The following is a 23,796-nucleotide window of genomic DNA, read 5'->3' on the forward strand; positions in this document are numbered from 1 at the left end:
ATATTTAAATTACTGAAAAGAAAACTTTTAATTCAGCTAAGAAAAAAAAATTATTGGTATAGTAAATAATAAATTTTAATATTTGAGTTTCTCCTGAATATTTTGTAATGAATACTTTCTTATTTTCATATATAAAATGTGCAACAATGAAATAAATTCTAGTTTAAATAAATTAAGTTTAAAATGCCAATAATACTTATTCTAATACATTTTAAAGTATTCTTTTCTCAACAGATGGCGCTGCATCTCATCAAGTTTTGACATAGTTGCTTTTGCTAAAATTGCACCTGGCGAATTAATTCCGCAACGTCAATAGCATTTCTATGAAATTAAAGCATAAAATGGTATGTTGATTAAACTGATAAATTACGATTACCTTTTTCAGTTTCGTTGAATTCCAGAAACTACAAATACTTTACAAATAGAACTTTTAATAGATGAAGCAATCATTTTAAAATAAATGGATGAAGCAATCTATGTTACATTTTTTTTAAATATTCTTTCTGTTTCAAAAAAATTGTTGCATTCGAATCTATTTTATTATTTTGTAGTTACACTGAAAAAAGTCATGAGAAAAAATTCCTTACTACAGCATGTTTTCTTCAAACATGGTTGCTGCAAAACACAAAAAAACTCGCTTGAACTATTTCTTCTGCATTCTTTCTTTAACAATACTTCTTGAAACTCTGTTCAGTAAAAACTCTTTAGATCATAAGCTCATATGGAACCATAACTCACGATGAAGGATTTCAGGCACAAACAGGATTTACCAGGGCTGCTTTTTTTGTATCAGTTCTTTTTGTTACATTAAAGTTACATTTAATGTAAACCCCATAGATTCAGAAACCCTTAAATGGGTATTAATAAAAAGTGGTTCTGAAATCTCCTAAGCCAAGTTTTTGCAAACTTCAAAAACCCCATTCGCTCAAAAATTGAATTTACTTCTAAATCGTCTTTTTCTAAATGGTTTATGCAATATATAAAGTTTCATCTTGATTTTAAAAGAATTTACCAACACAGTTTTGGCAACAATGAATTAAATGTTCAAATGGTTTCACAAGCTTTCTTACATTTAAACTTTTTTTTAATAGTACTGCTAGTTACATCCAGGATTCCACCATCATTATTCTGTTCTGTATGAGTGAAAAAGAGAGAAAAATACTTTTCGTTGCAAAATATTTATCTTTTAAAGAGACTTCAGAACTTCAGTTTATTTAGAATTTCAGTTTTATTAATGATTTAATCATAATTTTAGAGTTTTTCATAAACAATTTTGAAAGATTGATTGAAACTCCAAAGAAAAACTATCATATCAACGTCGCTGAAAAGTAAATTTTTAAATTTCAAGATATTTGTTGAATACCTCCCAAGATTACGATGAGGAAACGTAAAATCATTTAACCCCTTTAATCTCCTCTTTTAAAAGGGTGTAGATAATTTTTATAATAGTATTGTAAATCCTTCCAAGTATTAAGAAATAGGTTTACCGTATTTGGTTCGAATCTTTCATTCAAAGCAGTATTCTATAAGTTTCAGACAAATAAATAAATAAATGGGTATTCATTTATATATAGAGAGTGAGATAATGTTCAATTGTTCAGAATTTTCTTATCATTATCGCTTTAAAAAAAATAACTCCATTAAATCATTGATTGCATTCATGAAAAATCAGAAATTACTTTATTTCGGAATATATATATATATATATATATATATATATATATATATATATATATATATATATATATATATACTGTAAATAATCATTTTTATTATTTCCGAAGCTACTATAAAATTTGCTTATTGTTAGAATTTTCGAAAGTTTTTACAAGTATTAAGTTCAAACTATAATTTTCATTAGTGCTCTACAAATCAGATCATCAAGCTCAAAATTACAAACTTTCGCGCATATACTTTTCAAAGTCAGAAATGTGTATTTTAGAGAACATTTTATTTTGTATTTTTAATCAGATTTTGAATTAATTAAAAATTAATCAAGATTTTGCTGTTTTTTCATTGTAGCTTCAGAAAATATTATTGTATAAAAATATCTTTTACATCATCTCAAAATTCAAAAAAAAAAAAAAAAAAAAAAAAAACATCGCCTTCCCAATAACACTAATTTTTTGCTTTATAATGTTTCTTCTATTTTAATCAGTTTCTAAAAATATTTTAAGCGTCTTTTACAACAATATATTCCATTGTTGCAAAGAAATTCAAATCGTTTTCATTGTTGATTATAACATTTCGTTCTAGAATTATTTCACGTTCATGGGTATGAATGAAGTTATGACTTGTCTATTCTCTTCCAATAAAAAAGGTGTGCGTGTGCGCGTGCGCGTGCGCGCTCAAAAGACCAAACGGTTTCACCTACAGCTGCCAGATTTGGCGTATATCTAACTTGGAAAGTAGGAATATGCACGTCGGAGCAGTTTCATTGAATCTTAATTACAATTTAGCTAATTAAAATTTAAAATGAATTTTACACCGTTTCAGAATTTAAAAACTCGTCTTTTTAATAATAGCACTTTACCAATTGTGCAATTTTTTTTGAATTAATAATCAACAGAATTTATTTTGATTTAATTAATTTATTTATTTGATTTTATTTTTTGAATCTATTATTTTATTGAAATTTATTTTATTATTTTATTGAAATTTATTTTATTATTTTATTGAAATTTATTTTATTATTTTATTGAAATTTATTTTTTTTTTTTTTTTTATTGAAATTTATTATTTTTTTTATTATTGAGATTATATCTTTATTATTGAAATTTATTATTGAGAATTTATTATTTTTTGAAAAAATAATCAACAGCAATTTACATTGTTGCCATGAAGGTCAAACCATTTCCTTTGTTTCATCAAATATTTGATCACATGATTTTCCTAAGTTAAAGAAGAGTGATTCTGTTTAATATCTGTGCAGTTTCCAAAACGAATTTAAAAAGCAAAGATTCATTATGGGAAAATTTAGAAGATAGATAAACACTTACATTTTTAACAGCACTATGATGTTTAGGTTTAGTCTCCATTAGACAAGTTCTTGTGCACAATAAACTGATCATATTTAAAGCAGTAAAATTATACCTGGTTTTTATGTTTGAAAATTTGATGGAATCATGGATATGAAGTTATATCTGAAAGATTTAACTGAAACTAAATATTACTAATAACTCCATAGAATCAGCTAGTCAACAATGGCAACTAGTTTTTTCTATAATAAGCATGTTTCTTATTAAAATATGCTTTTAATAATTTTTTGAAATTTATTTTACTTAAAATTAAGGTTTAACTCCAAAAGTAAAAAGTGATGAAATTTTTTTAAGCGCGTCTATTTTTATACATTGTGACTTTATAATGCAATTTAATTTCAGATTATCCCGCTTAGTTCCTGATACAAAACATGTTTGTAAAAAATATAAGCGCAGAAAGAAGAATCAATCACCATTGAAATCTTGCATGGATTACAATGTATATTTCTTGGTATACGTTATAAATCAGAGAATTACTTAATAAAAATATGATTCAATAAAAAAATTATAATATAAAATTAGTTAAAATGAGTGAACTAAAAAATTCTCGTTATTGACTTCTTCTGCAATTAAATAATTACAATAAGTTTCAATAATATTTTTAAAAAGATATTTTAATTAGAAGCTTTTTCAATACAAAAAAAATAAGCTGCATCTTTATATCTCGATTATCAAAAATAGAATTTTAAAAAAAGCTGAAAGATATATTAGAAGTATTGAAAAAGATTTCGGTTTGATTTATAACAAAAATATTTTTGTAAAATATATATAACATATAAAAAAATCTTTAAATTTTTAATTAAATCTTCAAGCAAAACTTACACAATTGGTATCATTGTAAATATATATATATATTGTGAAAAATTCCTTTTTGTTCTATAATATTTTTGAAATTAATTACAAAAAAAAATTTAATTTGCAGTTAAAATTATGCATATTCCCAATTTCTAAAATATATTTGTGCTAAATTTGGAAGCTTTTGTTCAAAGGGCGTATTATTTAGAATTCCATGCACATACTCTCTCCTTTTTTATAAGTAGAAATAGAAATTATTTGTAAAATGTGCAAATATATTTATGCATGCTGATAGTGAAGCGTCTAAGTATTCTCTTTGCCTTTCCCCTATTTTAAAAAGGCTACGTCCTATAAATCCTTTTTATAAAAATATCTACTAAATAACAATTTGCTTGAATTTTTTTATGTTGGTTTAATTAATATATATTTATTATCTTTCATGTTGCAATGATGAAAGCAATATCCATCCGCACAGCATTTTAAAATCGAAAACATTTAAACAATTTTAAAAGGGAAAAATGAATAAATAAATAAACGTTTCTTCAAAATTAAAAACAATTTTATTGAAAATATTCAAATACAAAATAACAGTAAATTGGTCCACCGAGCAATACTTTTAAAAAAATATCTTGTCATACGAAAAATAATTATTTCATGTCTTTAATCAGAAACAACAATGTATTTTCAGCTGTCGCTGATAATTGGTCCACATATTAAATGTCACATAAGATGAGTATAAAAATAACATAAAATATCCACATAAAATTTAAAGAAACAATATATACAAATTGAGATCAGTTTCGTTGCTTATTTATAAAAACAACTACAAATACATAAATGAACAAAAAAAATCAATTTATAAAAAATATAGATGTTACTTTTAAAAGCAATCTTTTCCATTTGTAGATTATTATTATTTTTTTATTTTTTTGAATTGCTTTGTAATTTTTGGTTTTTTGATATAAAATAAATATCAAAAATCATTGTTTTATCAAACGCTCTGTTTGTTCTGTTATCTGTTTTTAAAAAGTAGATTTCATGAAAGAATTTCATTTCAAAAAGAGTTAGTACTTTATAATGGTATTTTTATACAGAGTAAACAGAAATAAATCATATCTAGTGAAAGTTCTGTGGTATAAAAAAAATAGAAAAATTTGAATTTTTAATTCAAAAATTAATAACATGAAAATATTTAATTTCATTTGAATGGCTTTTTATTATTTTTAAAAATTTTCTCTTAATTATATCAGCAATAACATACATGTATAATATTATAACTACGCGCATAACGTGTTTAATATTATAACTACGCGCATGTGTACAAATTTAGTAAACAAAAACAATGAAAACTATTAATGTAAAATGTATTTTTAAATATATTCTTTATTAAATTCAGGGTATTAACTTTATAGAAATAATAAAACTAGCATTGGTAAAAACATTTTTTTTTAAATTTTAAACAAAAATTAAAGGGATTTTTATTAGATAATATACCTCAAACATCAAGAGGGAAAATGTTTAAATTCTGATTAATTTTTTAATTAAAAATAAAAAAAAATTTATAAGCCCCTATTATCTAAGAGGGAGTACATACTAAATTTTATAGACTAGATCTAATAGACTGCCTTGTAGAGCATTTTGACTCGTTTTTACAACATGAATACGAAATCACATAATTTACAGATAATGTCCAATCTATAAGCATTATGGTCATATGAGAGAAGAACATATTAGACTTCTTCAAGACTCTTTCCATATTCAGAAAATCTAACATGTTCTTCTTAGATAAATATATTGGACTTTTAGAATATGGGAATAAACACTGACACAAAAAGTTCCAAAAGAAAGAATGATAGGAGTACAGTTTGAATAGCATCTGATTTATACATAATCATAATAAAATAATTATATTGTAATCCTAATTCATTTTTATTCGGAAATGTAAATACAACCATACAATATATGTAAATACTTTTATAAAGCTCTAAATATTAATGCAGATAGCACATTTAAGTAAAACAGAATCTCCATGATTAATGATGAAAATAAAGAAAATATGTTAAAATTCTCGCCATTATTACTGTAATAAAATACTGAATATAATTATTTTTAATAAAAAAAAACTGAAATTTTCAAAGCAAAAATCGTAAAAGCGTGCGTTGATTGAGATATTCTAAATAAATATGAATTTTAATTGCCTTTATTTATTTTTTATTAAGGCTCAAAAGTATTTTTTTTTTCATTTGCCATTTTCATTCATTATCGCATTGTTTTTATTGTTTCATGTTTATAAGTTTATGCTTTTATCTCTAGATTTTTGACAAAAATATTATTTATACTTTTTAATACTTATAAAAGCGTTTTTCAAGAAGAAACTTTTATTTCTATTATTTTTTAATCTTTCGGGGGTTTTTTTTGTAATATTTTGTTTTCCTTATTATTATTAAATCGTATAATCATTTTTTTCGAAATTCACTACTAGATGACGCCGTACGTATAAATTAAAATAGAATAAAATTAAACTATTAATGGACAATTACACTCTAAAAGTATCTGAATATTGTATTGTTGTCAGAAACATTCAATTGTAAAGAATTTCAAAAGTCTAATACATCAGAATATTAGTGAAAAATAACTTACGAAAACCAATCTTTACACACATGAAAATTACAAACATAGGACAAATCACATTTGATAGAAACATATAAAAAAAATAATTTTTTTTTGTAATTATTTTTACTTTTTTTAATTATTAGTTTCTCTTTATTTTGAAATGTAATGAATAATATCATCACAATATTTCATTCTCATGATTTAAGCGAATTTTTTTTACAGTGCTCTATATATTTGTTTTCTTTACAGTGCTCGAATTTATTTACCATTTTGTATTAAAAAAAGAATTCAAGAAAACATTTGATGCTAAAAATTGTCATAAACCGGAAAAAGGCAAAAGCAAATTCATTAAATGTATTCAAAATCAACAGCCTATAAGTTTTCCAAAACATAAATAAATACTACTTTTTCTGACCTAGAACAATTTGTAGTTATTTGCAATACTTTCAAAAAATAATCAAAAAAGCAGTGTTAATTAATGTTAAAACAAATAGCATTACAAAATTTAATGCTAGTTTCAAGGTAGGGAATTATATTAAAATTAATAATTGAAAGATAAAATAAACTTTGAATAAATTAATAATATTCAATTTCAAAAAACCATTATAGAATTAGTTATGCCTAAGACTACTTAACTTTAAAAAGTATTTTCAAATAAGAAATGGAGCAAAAAAAATCAAGGATTAAATTTTTCTTATTGACTGAGCATCTCTCATAATATCTATTTAAAATGACTTAATATCTACAATAAAAAAAAATTCTCAAGATATTTGAAAACTACAATATAAATTCAATTCTCGTGCATTGACAAAGTAAAACATTTAAAATATTATCAAAAATAAAAGGAAATAAATAAACTGACTGTAAGACTTGAATATCAAACAAATCCTTCTAAAATAAATCCGTCACATATATCTTTATGAATCATAAAGCTATGTATTCTTTGATTTTATTCTTAATCATGTCCTTCCTTTTTAATACCAGCGATTAAAGAATATATCAACCAATTTCTTCTTTTGCTCGAAATAACATTATTTCTTCTGTTATTCACTGCAAGAAATCATACTGTTCGTTTGAAGTCAGCGAATTCTTGAATCAGAATGGATCCGGCACGAAGGGTGAATCGGTCAAAAGTGGACTGGATAGATCGTTTTCTTCTTTTTCGATGAGGAATTCGTTCCTGTAAGAATAAGAATATTCAGTATGATATTTCCCCAAGGTTAGAAAAAGAAATCAGCATCCATTCATGCTTAACACGTTAAGCGCTTGTCAGTCTGAATTTTCCATCCAGACAGTACCAGTCACCGGTGACTGACGTTACACTTTTCGTCCGAACTACGATATCCGTTGGCATTGACAGCATAGGATGTGATATAAAATTTTAAAATTACAATTTATTAATAAAGCACCTAAATATTTCTTATCAAAAATTTTATGGGTTTTATTTAAACACGTTAAATCTCTCACTGGTAAGATGAATCTGTATCCGCTAACATCGTCAGAGACAGTATCAGTATGGTTCACAGCATATTAATGGTCTTTCTTTTTGAAAAATTACAAAAAAAATACAATACTAAAGATCTTAATCAGCTTATTTCATTACATCCATCACAAGACTTTTTAATTTTTTAATATTTTGTATACAGCAACATTGAATTTTTAAAAAATCGACTATCTTCCGAGGACATGTCGGTGCATGTTGGAATATGATAAAGATGGGAATAAAAGGAAAAAATTAAGGAGTAAAGCAAATTCTTAAAAATTACAGCATATATTTCTCATATAAAGATGTTTCAAAACAAATAATAAAATTTAAAGCCATGTATATCTTTAAAACTAAATGAAGTCAAAGTAAGAAATATTTAAGATATATATGCAATTTAACATTAATTTTTTTTTCCTTTTTATAAATGTAAATTTGCTCATTTCAGTACAAAATTTTACAAAATATATATTGTTAGAGGTTTTCTGGCACAACTTAAATAAATTCTCCTATATAGTGATAGTTCATTTGAATAAAAGAAAAAAAAACTTATTTTCAAGCAAAACTTTTAAATTATATACTGGGTTAAATTTTAGTAAGAAAAAACACCAAAAATAAAAAAATCGTCAAATCGTTTTTAAAAATACAATTTTGTTATTTGATATAAGAAAACAATTGAAATATTGGTATTTTAGGGAAGTTAAAAAAAAAAACTTATGTCTTCAACAAAACTTCCATAAACATTCAATATCATCAGATTTTTTTTTTAATTTTAAGATTATTATTTATTCATTATTATAGATTATTTTATTATTACAGAAATTGAATAAACTTTTTTTTATTTTTAAGCAAAATTTTTAGACTTCAATTAGGATTAAAGGGAATTGCCAGCAATAATTCTAGCGGATCAACAAAATGCACAATTTTCAGTAAACGCAAATTTTATAAATTAAGAGGAGAAACAATTTATAAAATTAATTATTTAAATTAAGGCAAACTTTGAAAATTTAAGCTTTCTATTAAATACTTGATATCTATATACCCATTTAAAAAATCCATAATCCTTAAAGCTCTTTAGAAATTCAGCTAAATATATTTCATTACAAATGATTTAATTATCCAAAAATTGTTATAATGCCTTAGATATTAGAATATTCATCACATGAATTATATGAAAAATTAAATTTCTATGTTTCAAGCAGATTTTTAAGATGCATTTAGAATTATAAAATTAAAATCAATTTCGGTAAGTTCCGCAAATTAGTAAAAAAAATTGCACTCCTTTCTTAAATAGTTAAATTTTTCAGGATAATAAATTATAAAGGAAATATTTTTTTATAAAACTAATCTTTTAAATTTTTCACTTATAAAACTTCAGATGCATGATAGCCGCATGAAAATATGCGGCTGCGTATCAGCTACAGCAAATATTAAACGCCATTATTTTAGATGACATATCGAGAAAAAAAAGCTACTAACCATTCTCCATCATTCACAAATGTCTGGCTGCTCCAAGAAAGAATATAGGCTTCTTCGCTGTCTGAAGAAAAGCTCCCTGAATGCTCGGTATCTAGACAATAAAAAAAACCGATAAGAACTCGGGATACTCTAAGACAAATATAAATGTCAATTTTATTCAAATATTCTATCCTTCATTGCGATTTCAGTCTTCTTATTTCCAATTTAATGAACTATGAACCGTTCCAGCATTTAAAATCAAACAATCCGAAACGCATAAATACCAGATTACAGAATATCAGATTATATGGGGGGGGGGAGATATAAGCCTATGCTGTTTAGATAACTAGATTTGTCCCATTAGATGATTTTAAAATTCAGTTTCTCTTTCCATTAGAGAAATACAAATATATGGTATATTATTCAAATTGACTTGCTGGTTTTGAATTTGAATTCGATATTAGATAAAGTAAGACGATTCAAATCTTTTTATTCGATTCAAATATTTTTATGCGACGAAACGAAAAATCTTTTCAATTTTCATCACGTTCTATATCATATCATTTCGAAATTTACTAAACAATAAATAAACTATAAATTTTTGTTAAAACCAACTTGTACTTTATATTCTTTAATAATACTACATCTCACTTTGCATAATATGTTGTACATACTACCAGTATGCCTCATTTAATATAATCGAATAGGCGAGCTCTATCCAAAAATTTCTAATCTAATAATATTTTATGGTACCATTAATTAGCTGAACGAAATTTTAAATGAAGTGCAGTTGTAGAAATCTGAAACGTTCGTAAGCCGATTTATTTTAATTTAACTGTTGCCATTCGATAATATTTAATAAAAAACTATTTCCATGCTACGTACGTTAGCGTTTTATGCAAAGAGATCTGTGAAATCTTTCTCTCATTGTTTGTGAAATGGGCATACCAAGCAATGCTAGTTTTTCCTTAACATCATGCAGATTTCCATGTAAGTGATTTTGCCTCATTTGAAATTATTTTCGTTTCATATTCTTCCGGTAAGGAATTTTTATTTATTTATAATCTTTCAAAAGAACTCCAAAAAATTAAAATCAAGGTTTTAAATTACAAAAGAAATAAAAAGTAATAACAGTTACCTGTTAGAGAATTTTCTGAATAGGATTTAGAGTTGAAATCGCCGCATTCGACAGAATTAGAAAAATACGAACCAATTGCAAAGGCGGCTTTCGATGATCGTCCCTTTAAAAAAATCAATTTTAATTATTAAAATGCGATGTCTAAGTTAAAAAGTGTTATAAAATATGTTAAAAATAATTTTCATTGCGAGAGTTCACAATAAAAGCCATAAATAATTTAAAAAATAAGATAGCATTTAAAAAAATATTTATGATTTCAGTTCCAAAGCAAAAAATAAAATGTAATAGATTTATTTAAAAATTCAGTACCGTGTCACTCACGGTGAATGACAACACAGTTTTCCTTCAGGCTGCTGTAGTCTTTATTGATTGATAATACACATTTAAAAAATTAAATTTTCTTAATAATTTTTAATGTGGGAATTACAAAATAATGCTCCTAAATACATGAAATCATATAGCAACTTAACTTAGAGCTCTGGTTGTCAGCAAGGTAGCAAGTATACCAAAATAGGCTCAAAGCTTAATGTGTTAAATTAAATGAACTTCTAACTTTCATTGCTCGTGTTCACTAAATTATCTGAAAAAAGAAAACAGCACGAATTTTTAAAATCTCATTGGTGTTTTGTACCAATTTCTATTGTGAAAAGATTCAAAACTAATTCTTAAAATAAAATGATAAAAATCTGTTAATATAAAATCCCAGTATTTGTAGTATGGAGAAAAAAAACAGGATAAAAAGTTATCTTAATCAATTTTTGACTGCAATATGAGGTTTTACGTATGAAACTAAATAGAAAAACATAAAATTTTTAAAAATTCTAATTTAAATACATACAATCTTTTGGAAATATTTTTATTCGTTTTAAAGTAGTGATTTAATGATGCTTAAACAACAAGATAAACATCGTCAATCGCTCAAATTCAAATAAATAGAAGGAAAGTAAAGTTTTTTTGCAAAAAGAAAATTTAATTGTTGAAGAACAAGAATAATACACAGGAAGAATTATTGCCAGAACACATTAGCAAAATTCTAAAAGAAAATTTTAAAAGCAGACGATTAACAAATTGTATCTAGAATAATAATTGACTTGGGTTATTTCCTATTTTTATTAATGACAATTAATTTTCAATTAATTATATCAAAATGCTTTGTTAAATGTTTCTCATATTTCAATATCTGAATAAAAATTTTAAGGCTAATATAACAAATATTAGTAACTTATGGAAAAAAATTTTTAATTCTCTGGTTCAAATGATACTTTAATTTTAATTAAAAACCGTTTCAACCGATAAAAGAATTTTTCATATTAGAATATTTTATTCGAATGTAGTTTTTACTTTCAAAATATTATACATAAAAGGATTTTAATCCCAAATAACGCAAGATATATTAACCAATAACTAACTAAAATTTAACATGCTTCAAATCATTAGACATTTTTAGAATGATTGCGTTTTACGAACTTTCTGTAAACTATATGATGTATCAATCGTAATGTGTAGAATTCAATGACTGATACAATCAAGCAGGAAACAAAAAAAACAAAAAAAGAATAGATGACGAGTTTAAGACGAACTAACAGACAGATATAGGGTCAAAAATATGTTTTTTCAATTGGAAAAGGTCTGAAACATGAAGATTCGTCAAAACCTTGTCAATTTTAATTTTATTTTAGTTTTTTTTTTTTTTTTTTTTTTGTGGTTACAATATTTTATCAAAGTATACAAAAAAATAAAACTATATATTATTTTAAAAAATTCGAAATTTTTATGTTTACAAGATTAAAGATTTTCTCATAATTAAAATTGATTTAATTAAGCCGATTGAAATTTTTCTTATAACTATATGCTCATACATGATGAAGAAACTATCAAATTCTTACCCTTTTGTTGAGTTGTTCCATACGAAGAACGTGATTCTTCACATGCTTCCTCAGAGAACTAGGATCTGTGTAGCGCTTGTTGCACCCGGGCTCTTGACAGTAATATGGCTTCTAAATTTAGAAGGGGAAAATTAATTGAACTCATGTATGTTGCAATAGAATATTTTGCAAGACGTATTAAACTTGATTTGCTTATATACGATGAATAGGCTACAAATATGTTTGAATAAATTGAATTACTTTTTTTTTAATTATGCTTTATTTGTTGTATTGAGGAATACTTAAAACCACATAACTTTCGATGTTTTTATAATGACCTTAACTTTAAAGCTATTTGATACCAAGCTAATGTTGATGTTAAGTTTAAAAAATATTTCATTTGGGCATAATTGTCTTCTAAACAAAGTCGATTGATTTATATATTGCTAAAGGAAAAAGAAGAGCATGCCTAGAAAATAATTACATACAAAAAAAAAACAATTTTTTTTAAAATAACTGAAAAATTACTAAATACTTCATAATAATAACGCACATAACAAGATAATTATGAGGAACAAATGTTGAAAAATTATAATGCAATTCGTAATACAGAACCCCTCTTAGGAATTAATTCCTAAAATAACAGTGTTTGGGAAAAAAAAAAACTTCGTAATATTTTTTAACTACTTAAAGCATAACGGTGTGAAACAATACTTAAGTCATTTTTGAAACCTTTTAAGAAATTAAATAGAATACCGCATAAAATTATACCGCATTAACTTTAAAAACCGTAATTTCCATTAAAAACTATTTATGATAACTTCCCAAAGCAATTACGAATTGGGAAACAACACTCAATTTATAGACTTTAGGTATATAAAAACAAATTCTGTCTGAATGCGAAATCGAAATTCCGTAATTTGAAGACTAATTATAATGTAATAATTACTTTTTTTGGAAAGGTGGGGCTAGAATATTATATAAAGTTAATTAAATCTCGACGTATGTATTTTGGATTTGGTTCCTGATAGCACAACTGCATCCATTTTCAAATTTTATCTGTATTTATTTTTAAGAAATAGATTTTTATTAATAGAAATTTTACAATAGTAAATAATTTTATAAATCTTTATACTTCTCGCATAATAATTAATCAATGAAATGATAATCAATCAACGATTATGACAAAAAGAATTTTCATGAAATCAGTTCTTCTAAATGTCATGAATGAAGTGATGTTCCGTAACCATTGATGCCTCAGTCTATCCACATTTTTAAAAAAAAATCACTTTTTTAATTCAGATTAGACTTATAAATCTTTTAACATGAGAAAACATTTCAATTCATTTTATGAAGAAATGTAGACGGTTCTTAATCTTAACAGCTTCCGTTGAAAACTTTGAATCTGTTTACCTTCTTTAATATGAAACACTTTGACAACATACTATTTGCTTCAAAGTCTTTTTTCATATCATATCACTTCTGAGTGGTTGATACACTGAGAACTGAAGGTCAATAAGAAATTCCTTTAAATATGTGATTTTCAAACAGAGATTGAAATATCTGAAATCTTTTAAAATACTGAAGGATCTGGAATGTATTTCTTGAATTTGAAGTCAAATCTTCAAGAAAATATGAATTTCTTCTTTTCAGAACACTTAAACGAACTTAAATATTTGTTGACAGTAGTTGCTGCCGCGACTCTAGTAGGAAGGAGTGTTTGACTTTGAGATCTTTGAAATCCAAAATTGAATAGTTGAACTGAACGAAAGAATTTTATGAACACTGCAAAACAGTGATAACATATAGTTGAGAAATTCAAATTTCTGGTTTGTACAGACTAACGTAAATTAATGCAATAATTATAGATAAGTGTTAAGTTTTAAAATATGCGACGATTATCACTAGACTGCATAAGTGTACCAGTAACCAGACCAGGTAAAATTCAATTCTGAAAATAGTTTTCTGTATTCATTCAAGAATTTGAAGTGAAGTCAGTTTGCTAAGCTTGTTTGTTGACTTATAGACTTAATAAGCGCCATTTTGATAATGAAACAATATGTTGTCTTCATCTTATATATTTTGCTTCACCTAATTAAATTTATTCAGCATTTTATGGCTAAAATTTTGTTTTAGATTTAATAGATTGGAATTATTCAGGTTTCTAAATGATTACTTCATCTCGAATTTTCACTGTAAAATAAATTACTGTTAAGTTAGTTTTAGACAACGCGAGTTTTCTTCGCAAAACATTCTTAAAACTTTGCACTAGTTAAAGAATGTAAGGCCAAAGAAAAGCCGTCAGTCTTCACGGAGCAGCCATGAAAAAAGTATCGTCGTTTGCATTTATTCCACATCATATGGCAAGGAAAATAGAGACAGATCATATTTTAAGGTTAGTGGAAACTTGAATCTTTTTTAGACTTTAAAATTTTAAATATTGCATTTTGATTTGTTATACATATTGTAGTTAATTTCATATCTTACGTTTTTATTTTATAATAGATTTTTTATATATGCATTTAGATTTGATATTCCTACAATGATTGGTGATTATTCTTAAATTCTATGTCTTCAGAATTTTTGTATCTTTACTGCCTTATATATATAAAACACACAGAGAACTGTAATCATAAAAAAATTCAAACTTGAGATTGATAGGAACCTAATAAATTATATTCGAATAAAGTGTGAAAAGCGATTTCATATTTTTTTACAAATTTATTTATTTGGCAAATATGGAAAGCAATCCTACTTTTTTATCAATCCCACTTCCATCTCCTCACAGCTTAGCAGAGCTAAACAGCTGTTTAGTGTGTATAGCTGGAAAGTCATCTAATATGATACTAAAAAGACCGGATTTTTTATAACTTAACTCAGAAAAACAAGCGTCATTATTTTGTAAAGAATCATGATTATGATTCGCTCTTTTTGTATTTGCTTTTAGTAATTAAATCACCGCATTATTAATTTCTTGTTAATTCACCGAGTCCTGATGTGTTCTTTGTTTTGCTCTATTTGAAGAATTGCTGTAACCGGATTTTTTATAGCTTAGCTCAGAAAAGGCAGTGTCATTATTTGGAAATGAATCATGATTATGATTCTTTCTCTTTGTATTTGCTTTTAGTGGTTAAATCACTTCATTATTAATTTCTTGTTAACTCACCGAGTCCTGATGTGTTCTTTGATGTTTTGCTCTGTCTGAAGAATTGCTGAAAGCCTTTGGGCAGCCGATGTACTGGCAGTGATACGGTCTCTCCCCCGTGTGGGACCGGAAATGGATTTTAAGATTTTCTAAGCGGGAAAAGGCTTTGTCACAACCAAGAAACTGAAAAAGCAAAAATTTAATTATAACATATTCGAGAATAAATATAAAATATAGAGAAAAGTTAGAATAAAAAATATACTGTAATGACATTATATAAAACACTTTTAAAATGTTTTACTTTTAATATACTTTGTAGATAAATATCTAAAGTTCAAAAGAAACCCTTAAAGGTCTTAAGTTGATGGGGAGGGGGGGGGGAATAGTGAATCTCAACCAAATGGAAGAAAATCAGTTACATAAACCCCGTCCGGTAAAATGATGAGTATAACTCATCATTTTACTGTAATGATGAGTATAATGATGAGTTGATTTTTCATGCCATATAGTATGAAATAGACATTGATTTTTATGCCATGCGACTGAAGTTACTATTGAATAAATTTGGTTAAAAATTTCTTGGGTACTAAATCCGGCAGCACTTTTATTACTTCTGTTGATATCATAGATCATTATTCCATATTGTTTGCAGTTAGATTGTCTTGGTACGATTTACGGCCAAATTGTTGTCAGTCGGTGGATTTCAGTCTTATAAACATTTAGTGTGGACATAGGTCTTACTAAAGGAAAAACATGCTGTGAAATAAACCCCATAATGAATAAGAATAGTGTAGACTATGAAGGTCAAGGTGATTGGAGGGATTCAGAAAAATCAGAAGAAATAAGCATGCATTTACCCGATGCTAATAATGGAACAAATGATAATGAAATATTACCATGAAGATGAAAACGCGCTTAGCGACTAACAAGTGATTTTAATGAATGTCCTTGGGTTGCAAACACATCTCCTGAATGGATTTGATAATATGCCTGAAATAAAAGTAATTTACGAGATTGCCTAGCGTAAACGCGAAAACTAGGGGCCAATCCGAAATCATTAGAGATTTTGAAAAACTGTTAAATTTGAACTTACGAATTACAATTATATCCATATCAATAATATAATTTTAACTAACAATTTATACAATTAATAATAATTACAAAATAAATTTAGTTTTCTTAAATATAAATTAAATGGTTATTTCGCGGACAATTTTTCATTATTAAATCTTACTCGAAGAGGTTAATTACCACAAAAATTTATTTTGAAGGGATGAAAGAAAAGTGTTGTAAACGATGGGGTAGTGTTAAAGATGGGAATACATAGAAACGGAGTAATATTGTCATAAAAAATGGTAGATTGAAAAATTGCTTCTTTTATTCTACATTGTATCGATTAAGATTTTAAATGTGAAAGAACTATACAAAAAATTTCAGATGAAATACCTGCGTTTCTGTCTGAGATTGAAAGCTGTATAAAAGGCTATCATTGCTTTTAGATTTTAAATAAATCTATGTACGATAAACTATAAACGATAAACAGGTCTCTTTTTAACGAATTTTGTCCAAACTTTTCAGCGTAATTCTATTATATTCATGTAAAGAGAGTAAATCAAGCTATCCGTCAAGTTTGTGACATTTCTAGATGATCCCGTTTATGGATGGATACACTTCCTTTGGGGGGTGGGGTGAACGTATTGAGGTCTGAAATGTAAAAATTCATGAAAACCTGGAAATGAAGCATATTTTTCTTTTTTATAATTAGATGCGAGGTATTAAAAGCACAATTTCATTCTCCTCCAATGAATTAAATCGAAAATATATTTATGTTCTGCAATGAAGTGTAAACTCAAATTTACTCTCACCGCAAACACACACACAAAAATTACCAACAAAAAAAATGTTTTAATATCGTTTAATCCACGGCGCCGCCAGTTTGATATTAAACGGACAAAGAACAGCTGCACGAATCTTTTAAAAGTGTGGTTAAAATGAAATTTTAAAGTTCAAACCCGAGGCCTATAATTACGAGTTCCCAGACAGATACGGTTACAGGATGGTCCCTTGCTGGAATACATAAACAGGAAAAGTAGCGAAAATAAACAGAACCTCAACCACCCGGCAACATCTGCAATAACACGGAAGCTTCCAATGTGACCGCAGGATCCCCAGGGTGAGCGGATTTATTGCATCATTTCACACTAGCGATTAGAGGAACATTTGGCAGTGACAAAGAATCTCTTCATTTTTTTTTTTTTTTTTTTTTCTGTTTTCAATAAAAGAATGATGGAGGATGTTAATCTGTTTATTTTGCCACATAATTGAGTAACTTTTTTTTTTCTTCGTATGATGCAGTACTTAATGATTGAAAACAAAATTTAAAAAATAATGTTTGTATTTGTTTAGTTTCCCATGCAAACTAATGGCATGCTTTGAATTTGAAAAAAGTAACTGCATTAGATTATTAGATTCATATATACAAAGTATATATGAAAATATAATCCTTAAATATCACAATATTGTAATCGTCAAGGAATCGTCAAGGACAATATTGTAATCGTCAAGGAATCGTCAAGGACAATATTGTAATCGTCAAGGAATTTGACCTCGAGATTTTGACAAATCTCCACGTTTCAGACCTGCCTAATTCCGAAAAACATATTTTTGGCATTATGTCTGTATGTGAGCATAATTCAAAAACGTTTTCATCTAGACAGACGAAATATAATGTATGGACGTCAGATCAAATTTGTAGGTTCTATCAAATTTCAGATGAATCTATTCAGAGGAAATCTATCTTTCCAATAAGTACAACTTAATTCAATAATTACAAAGCATAAAGAGTTAGAGAGATAAAATTTGGTATATAGTTTTAGCATATAAACTGTAGATTTGCATGAAATTTCGAACCAAATTTGTCCAAGAGTTGACGGTCCATCAGGCCAGTCCATATTTTCGCATGCATGTAGACACAACGATTTAAATCAATGAAATTCAGTGTGTGGTCTTGTGACTACAAATATTACTCAGTGTTAGATTTTGGTTTCAATGGAATGCAAAAAAGAAGTCCATAATACATATTCGCATAACAGATTTACTGAATCTTTTGCCAGACTCCCACAAAAGATTTATATTTCGAATTATTGTTCGTCTGTGTCATGCAAGGCATTCGATTCTTAATCAATCCCTTAAGCAAGATCCACATCTTAGGTGAGGGGAGGGAGATAAAGACATTTATTAAAAAGTATGAGAGAAAATCACTACAGACGGTTTTTGCTTTCATTTTTTTATATATTTTTTGAAGAAAGGTAAATACTTTCTGTTCTTTATTATTCTTTGTTTGGATCATTTTTAATGGGCCCAATTGCATCGTGACAGAATTTTGGTTTCGGCACCGGAGAGTAACACGTTTCAGTGATCAAATCCTTCCGTTGGTGTGGTGCGTAAGTTTGTATAAAGAGTGTAGCCCTCGTGATCTCCTCCCCACCACCACCACCAAAAAAAAATTCTCGTGTACCTTCAAATTGGAAAGTTAAGGTTTAATAGTTTTTAAGACGTTAAGCGCTGAGTCAGTCACTGGTGATATTGAACTTCTAGATAGCAAATTTTGCATGAAATTGACAGTTTTGAATGTGGAAACCTTTGATTCCGAATCCGAATTCTTATCATTAAGTCACCACATCTCAACATAACTAATTGAATGGTGGACATCTTTGCTAAGGTTAGTTTGCTATTGAAAATGTGTAAAAAGCATTTTTCTTCAACGAATGTTGCCTACAAAAAGCAATATTTAATTTTGATTTCTTTTTCGTTTTTAATTTAGTTTACATATGAGTAACATTAAACTTTCCATTCGAACTACAGCAGTCAACGATGACTGATTTTGGCGCATCATTTCATTCAAGTCGCATCAGTCACTATAGGCTAACAATATAATTTTCTTTCAGGTTGCGTTCGTCATTATTGACTGACGATATATATTTTTAAAATTATATTCTCGTATTAGAATTTAATTTGGCGATAGGAAGATAATACATCTAAATGCATGCAGTCTTATCATAATTTAACATAGATCTCTGATTGTAAGCATATCAAAAAAATCAGATATACGAGCTAGACAGAAAAAACAACAAAATAGACTTAGCGCTTAACTTGTTAACTTAATTGTTTATGCTTCATTATTTTGGATTCAGAATTCATATATGTAATAATCAATTTTTCAAATATATTTCACATTGTTAATAATAAAAAATATCACATTTAATCAAAATGCGTTCGAAGTATCATAATATGCATAAAATATATTGCAATTTTTTAAAATTAATATACAAAATGTTATTGTATTCATATTGGAAAGCATAATTAGCATGAAAGTCTGTATCTTTTAAACATAGAATTGTATGTGAAAAATAATATTCATGACATGCAAAATGATTGAAAATATGAATTAATATTATTTTAGATTTTACTTCTAAGACTAAGGGAAGGCGTACTTCAAATTTCTCTCAAAAATATCAGCCATTTTTTTTTTCTGTTTAAAACCCAACTTATTAAATGCAAAAAATAAAACATCAAATTTTTTATTCCATTATTTGATTCAAAAAGTATACAAATGGAAGAAACCTCCAATATGCAAAATTTCAATTAAAAAACCGTTCAAATGATATACATCTTCTGGGGCAAATGAAATCATTAAAAAAATATTTGTTCGTTTAGAATGATGATGTAATTCAATGATAATCTGTGGATCTTGAGGCACTTTGTCAACAAAATTTTTGAAGTGGTGTTTTAATAATTGAATATCTGGAGAAGCTTTGATTCCCTGCAAGAGTTCATTCACTTCAATACAAAATTTACTGTTTTTTATTGAATTTTTAAATTTATTCCATCACATAACTGTGAACAGATATAATTACCTCCAAAAGATACATTTGAAATGAGTATTCTTTGAAATGTTTGAAAATCTAAATGAAAAATATAGATCTGAAAAGAAGATAACATAATTTAACTAGTGATTGAAAAACAGTTCCTTATAGTTTAACTCTTTAAAAGGACATTTATTTCCAGTCATATTATGTTAAAATATTTTTAGGCTTGAAATTAGAATAAGAAAAGGGATTCATTTAGCTTATTAGATAAATTTAGTTTGATTAATTAATTAATTTGGTTAATTAATAATTAAGTAACAAATCAAGACACATTATTTTGTCTGAGATAAAGAACTGAAGCATCTAAGTTTCTGACTTACTAAAAAAATGTGTCAGAACTTATGCCAACCGACATAATTTCATACAAAGATTGTTAAATTTGGTGGGAAGCATACCTCCCACGGCCCTAGAAAGGGTTAAATTCTTCATATATTTAACCTCAAACGATGGGTCAAATATATTTGTATGCAATGCACATAAGCATGTTGCATATCATAAATGCATTCTGCAATAAAAAGTAAAAATGTTATGAATGGCTAAAGAACATATGTAACAACAATTTTCACGTTACATATCTTTTGAAGTAATATCACTTATACTAATACAATGCCTGTTTTGTCCCCGATAAAAGGATTAACATATTTAACAGCAAACTATCCCATTACATTACCGCAAATCATCAAACATGAAAAAAAAGATAACTACCACAAAGCATATTTAGAAGTTTGCATTCTAAACTTACCAACAAGTTTGCGAGGGGTTGATGAAAAAAAGGACACTACATCTATTAGGGTCACGAACAACCCTTATCTTTAAGAAAGAAGATATCCTGGACGTCCATGCGTTTTTTTTTTTTTTTTAATCCAACAAAGAAAACCTTCGCTGGGGGAATATATCTGCCAACCCTCGTTTAAACGCGTGCTCGGCGTTAGTCACAGCAGAAATGAAAAGCCCCTATGACAGTTGAAAAAAATAATAATAACCACGTGTTTTATGAGCGTCTGGTGTCTAACCTGATAGTGGCAGCATCCGGTGCAGAGCAACGAACTTGTTGTGCAGCTGCCACTAATTCGTCAATAGGGGACGTGAAGGGGTTAAACTATCTCCAGAGGCATGTGCCTGGACATGTTGCAGCAGGCAGAGGGGGAAAAAAATGCAGAAAGCGTGCGGGGAATGGAATGCGTCTAGCCTGTCCCCAAACCACGAGGAACATGTATGTGCAAACATTTAAAGAACTAGTGAAAAATTTCTGAAAAGAATGTCCTTGGTAGTATTTATGATGAAATCATTCAGTTTCTATAAGGTAACAAGATTTGACAAATTGGAATTATAGTTGGGGCTGACGTAATACCAATTTAATGACCCGAACTGAAAAAAATAGATAGATTTGACTCAATTTCACATTAAAATAACCACGACTGAAAAACTGATGGATTTTTTTTTAGAATTTGCATTAAATGTCCTGGATTGCTACATCATACTGTATGCATGATGTATCATAAATACAGAAATAAAGATTAAAAAGGGTAAGGAACAAATACCAAACAAAATTCAAACACTTGATTTCGCTTTAAAGTATGAAATGAAAATATTTTTAAATGTGACAATAAAGGACAAGGACCTGGTAGTCCTCTAATTGGTTCAAAAAAAGTGTGCAAAGATGTTTCAAATTTGAAGAGTCTAGCATCTACTGTGAACAATTTTTTACTTTCTCAAATGCGAGCTAAAGTATCTGAATTCGAGATCCCCACATTTCAGGACACTCTGAGTCCCCCCCCCAAAAAAAAATCAGTAATAATTGTCAGTGAGTTTTTTCAGTCTATGAATATAACTCAAAAACGTTTGCGGATGAAATGTGATGCAATATCTTTGCATCAAATTTGTAGATCAAATTTTAACGAAAATTATTCAAAAGGAAGATTCTGTAACCAATTTTCCGAATATAGGTAACTACAAAACATTAAGAGCTAGATGGGAAAATTAGTACATGGGCCTAACATCTAAAATGTATATCAATTGTTGCACCAAATCCATCAAGGAGTTGACACTGTCAATCTATACTTTCACGTGCATATAAACTCGATAATTCAAAAACATAAATTAAGTAAATGAAATTTGGTTCTCAATTTTAGCATCTAAATTGTATATATTTATTAAATTTTGAACCATATCTTTTAAAGGGCTGACTATAAGCCCTTTAGCACAAGAGTTATTGTGCTTAAGCGATAAGTCATGTTATATAAAAGGATTTAAATAATATGAAATTTGGTATACAATATTGCGATTACTTTGTCAAATTTTGTCAAATATTTGACCAATATCTTTGTCGATTGGAAAAAAAGTCTTCCAAAATGCATATTTAGCTTTATGGTTGTGTTTTAACCGCATCCCAGTGATAAATGCCCAAAAAATCGCCAAAAAGTGCAACCGATAGGCCCATTTATAACTATTGTTTACTAATAATATACAAATAATAATGCGCAATTACCTGCTATGTTCCCGAGCCCAAGATGTACAACTTTTATACGAAGTAGGGAAGTAAATATGAGAGAACTACCCTTCTGGTGTAATTTCCCATCATTTCTGTTTTTGTTACAACTTTTATCGTTTGATTCTCAATAAATAATTGCTTAGAATAAAAAAAAAACTGATATGTAGCATGAGATTCGAACGAAAACCAGCCTCTGCACATCACAGTAATATCTTTCCTCACAGTACAAAAATAAATTATATATAAAAAAACACAAGTAGATAAGTTAAAAAAAAGGTGAATATTTAAACTTTTTGCCTTCACAAATAAAGGACAATTTTGCAGAAAGTCTTCTAGAAATTATTTCAGATATTTCAATGGTGAATAATTGACTTCGTCTTTGTAAGAAAATTAAATTTTTAAAATGTTTAGAAGTGCATTAAAAATTGAAATATTTTCTCATAAGAAATGAAACCTCCTCTAGTGGCATATTTTAAATATTTTCAACCATTAACTAATAATTTTACTGGAATTGCAAATTACAATCATAAACGTATAAAAACGGCGGAAATCATAATATCAGTTTTACAATAATAAAAATTGCTATAAAACAATATTTCATTCCACTTTCATTTTAAAGCAACAAAAACGATAAAAGAAAATTTTGATTTGTTAAAAAGCATCCTTTTCAAAAGATATCTTTTGAAATTCTCCTATTTTAGAATATACAATAAATTGGTTCATTTATATTTTGCTATGGGGAAAGTGATTATAGATGGAAATAACACAGATAAAGGTTATTTTTTTCAAATATTCCAAAGCAGTTGCAATTTAATTTTCTAACTGTTACTTTGCTTTCGTAC

The 23,796-nt window shown here is 27.1% G+C and overlaps 1 protein-coding gene across 1 annotated transcript in view; it reads right to left on the minus strand.

The window, feature by feature from the left end:
• Positions 1–7,121: 7,121 nt before the first annotated feature.
• Positions 7,122–23,796, minus strand: part of LOC129962924 (zinc finger protein Xfin-like) — a 35,239-nt gene continuing 18,564 nt past the window's right edge. The window contains exons 3-7 of the mRNA XM_056076925.1: positions 15,557–15,718; positions 12,412–12,522; positions 10,526–10,628; positions 9,409–9,499; positions 7,122–7,626 (exon numbers count right to left, since the gene is read on the minus strand). Of these exons, the coding sequence (XP_055932900.1) occupies positions 7,542–7,626; positions 9,409–9,499; positions 10,526–10,628; positions 12,412–12,522; positions 15,557–15,718 (552 nt within the window). The 3' untranslated portion in view covers positions 7,122–7,541. The remainder of the gene's footprint in view (positions 7,627–9,408; positions 9,500–10,525; positions 10,629–12,411; positions 12,523–15,556; positions 15,719–23,796) is intronic.

Source organism: Argiope bruennichi, chromosome 3 (genome assembly GCF_947563725.1).
Source record: "Argiope bruennichi chromosome 3, qqArgBrue1.1, whole genome shotgun sequence".
Taxonomy (NCBI): domain Eukaryota; kingdom Metazoa; phylum Arthropoda; class Arachnida; order Araneae; family Araneidae; genus Argiope; species Argiope bruennichi.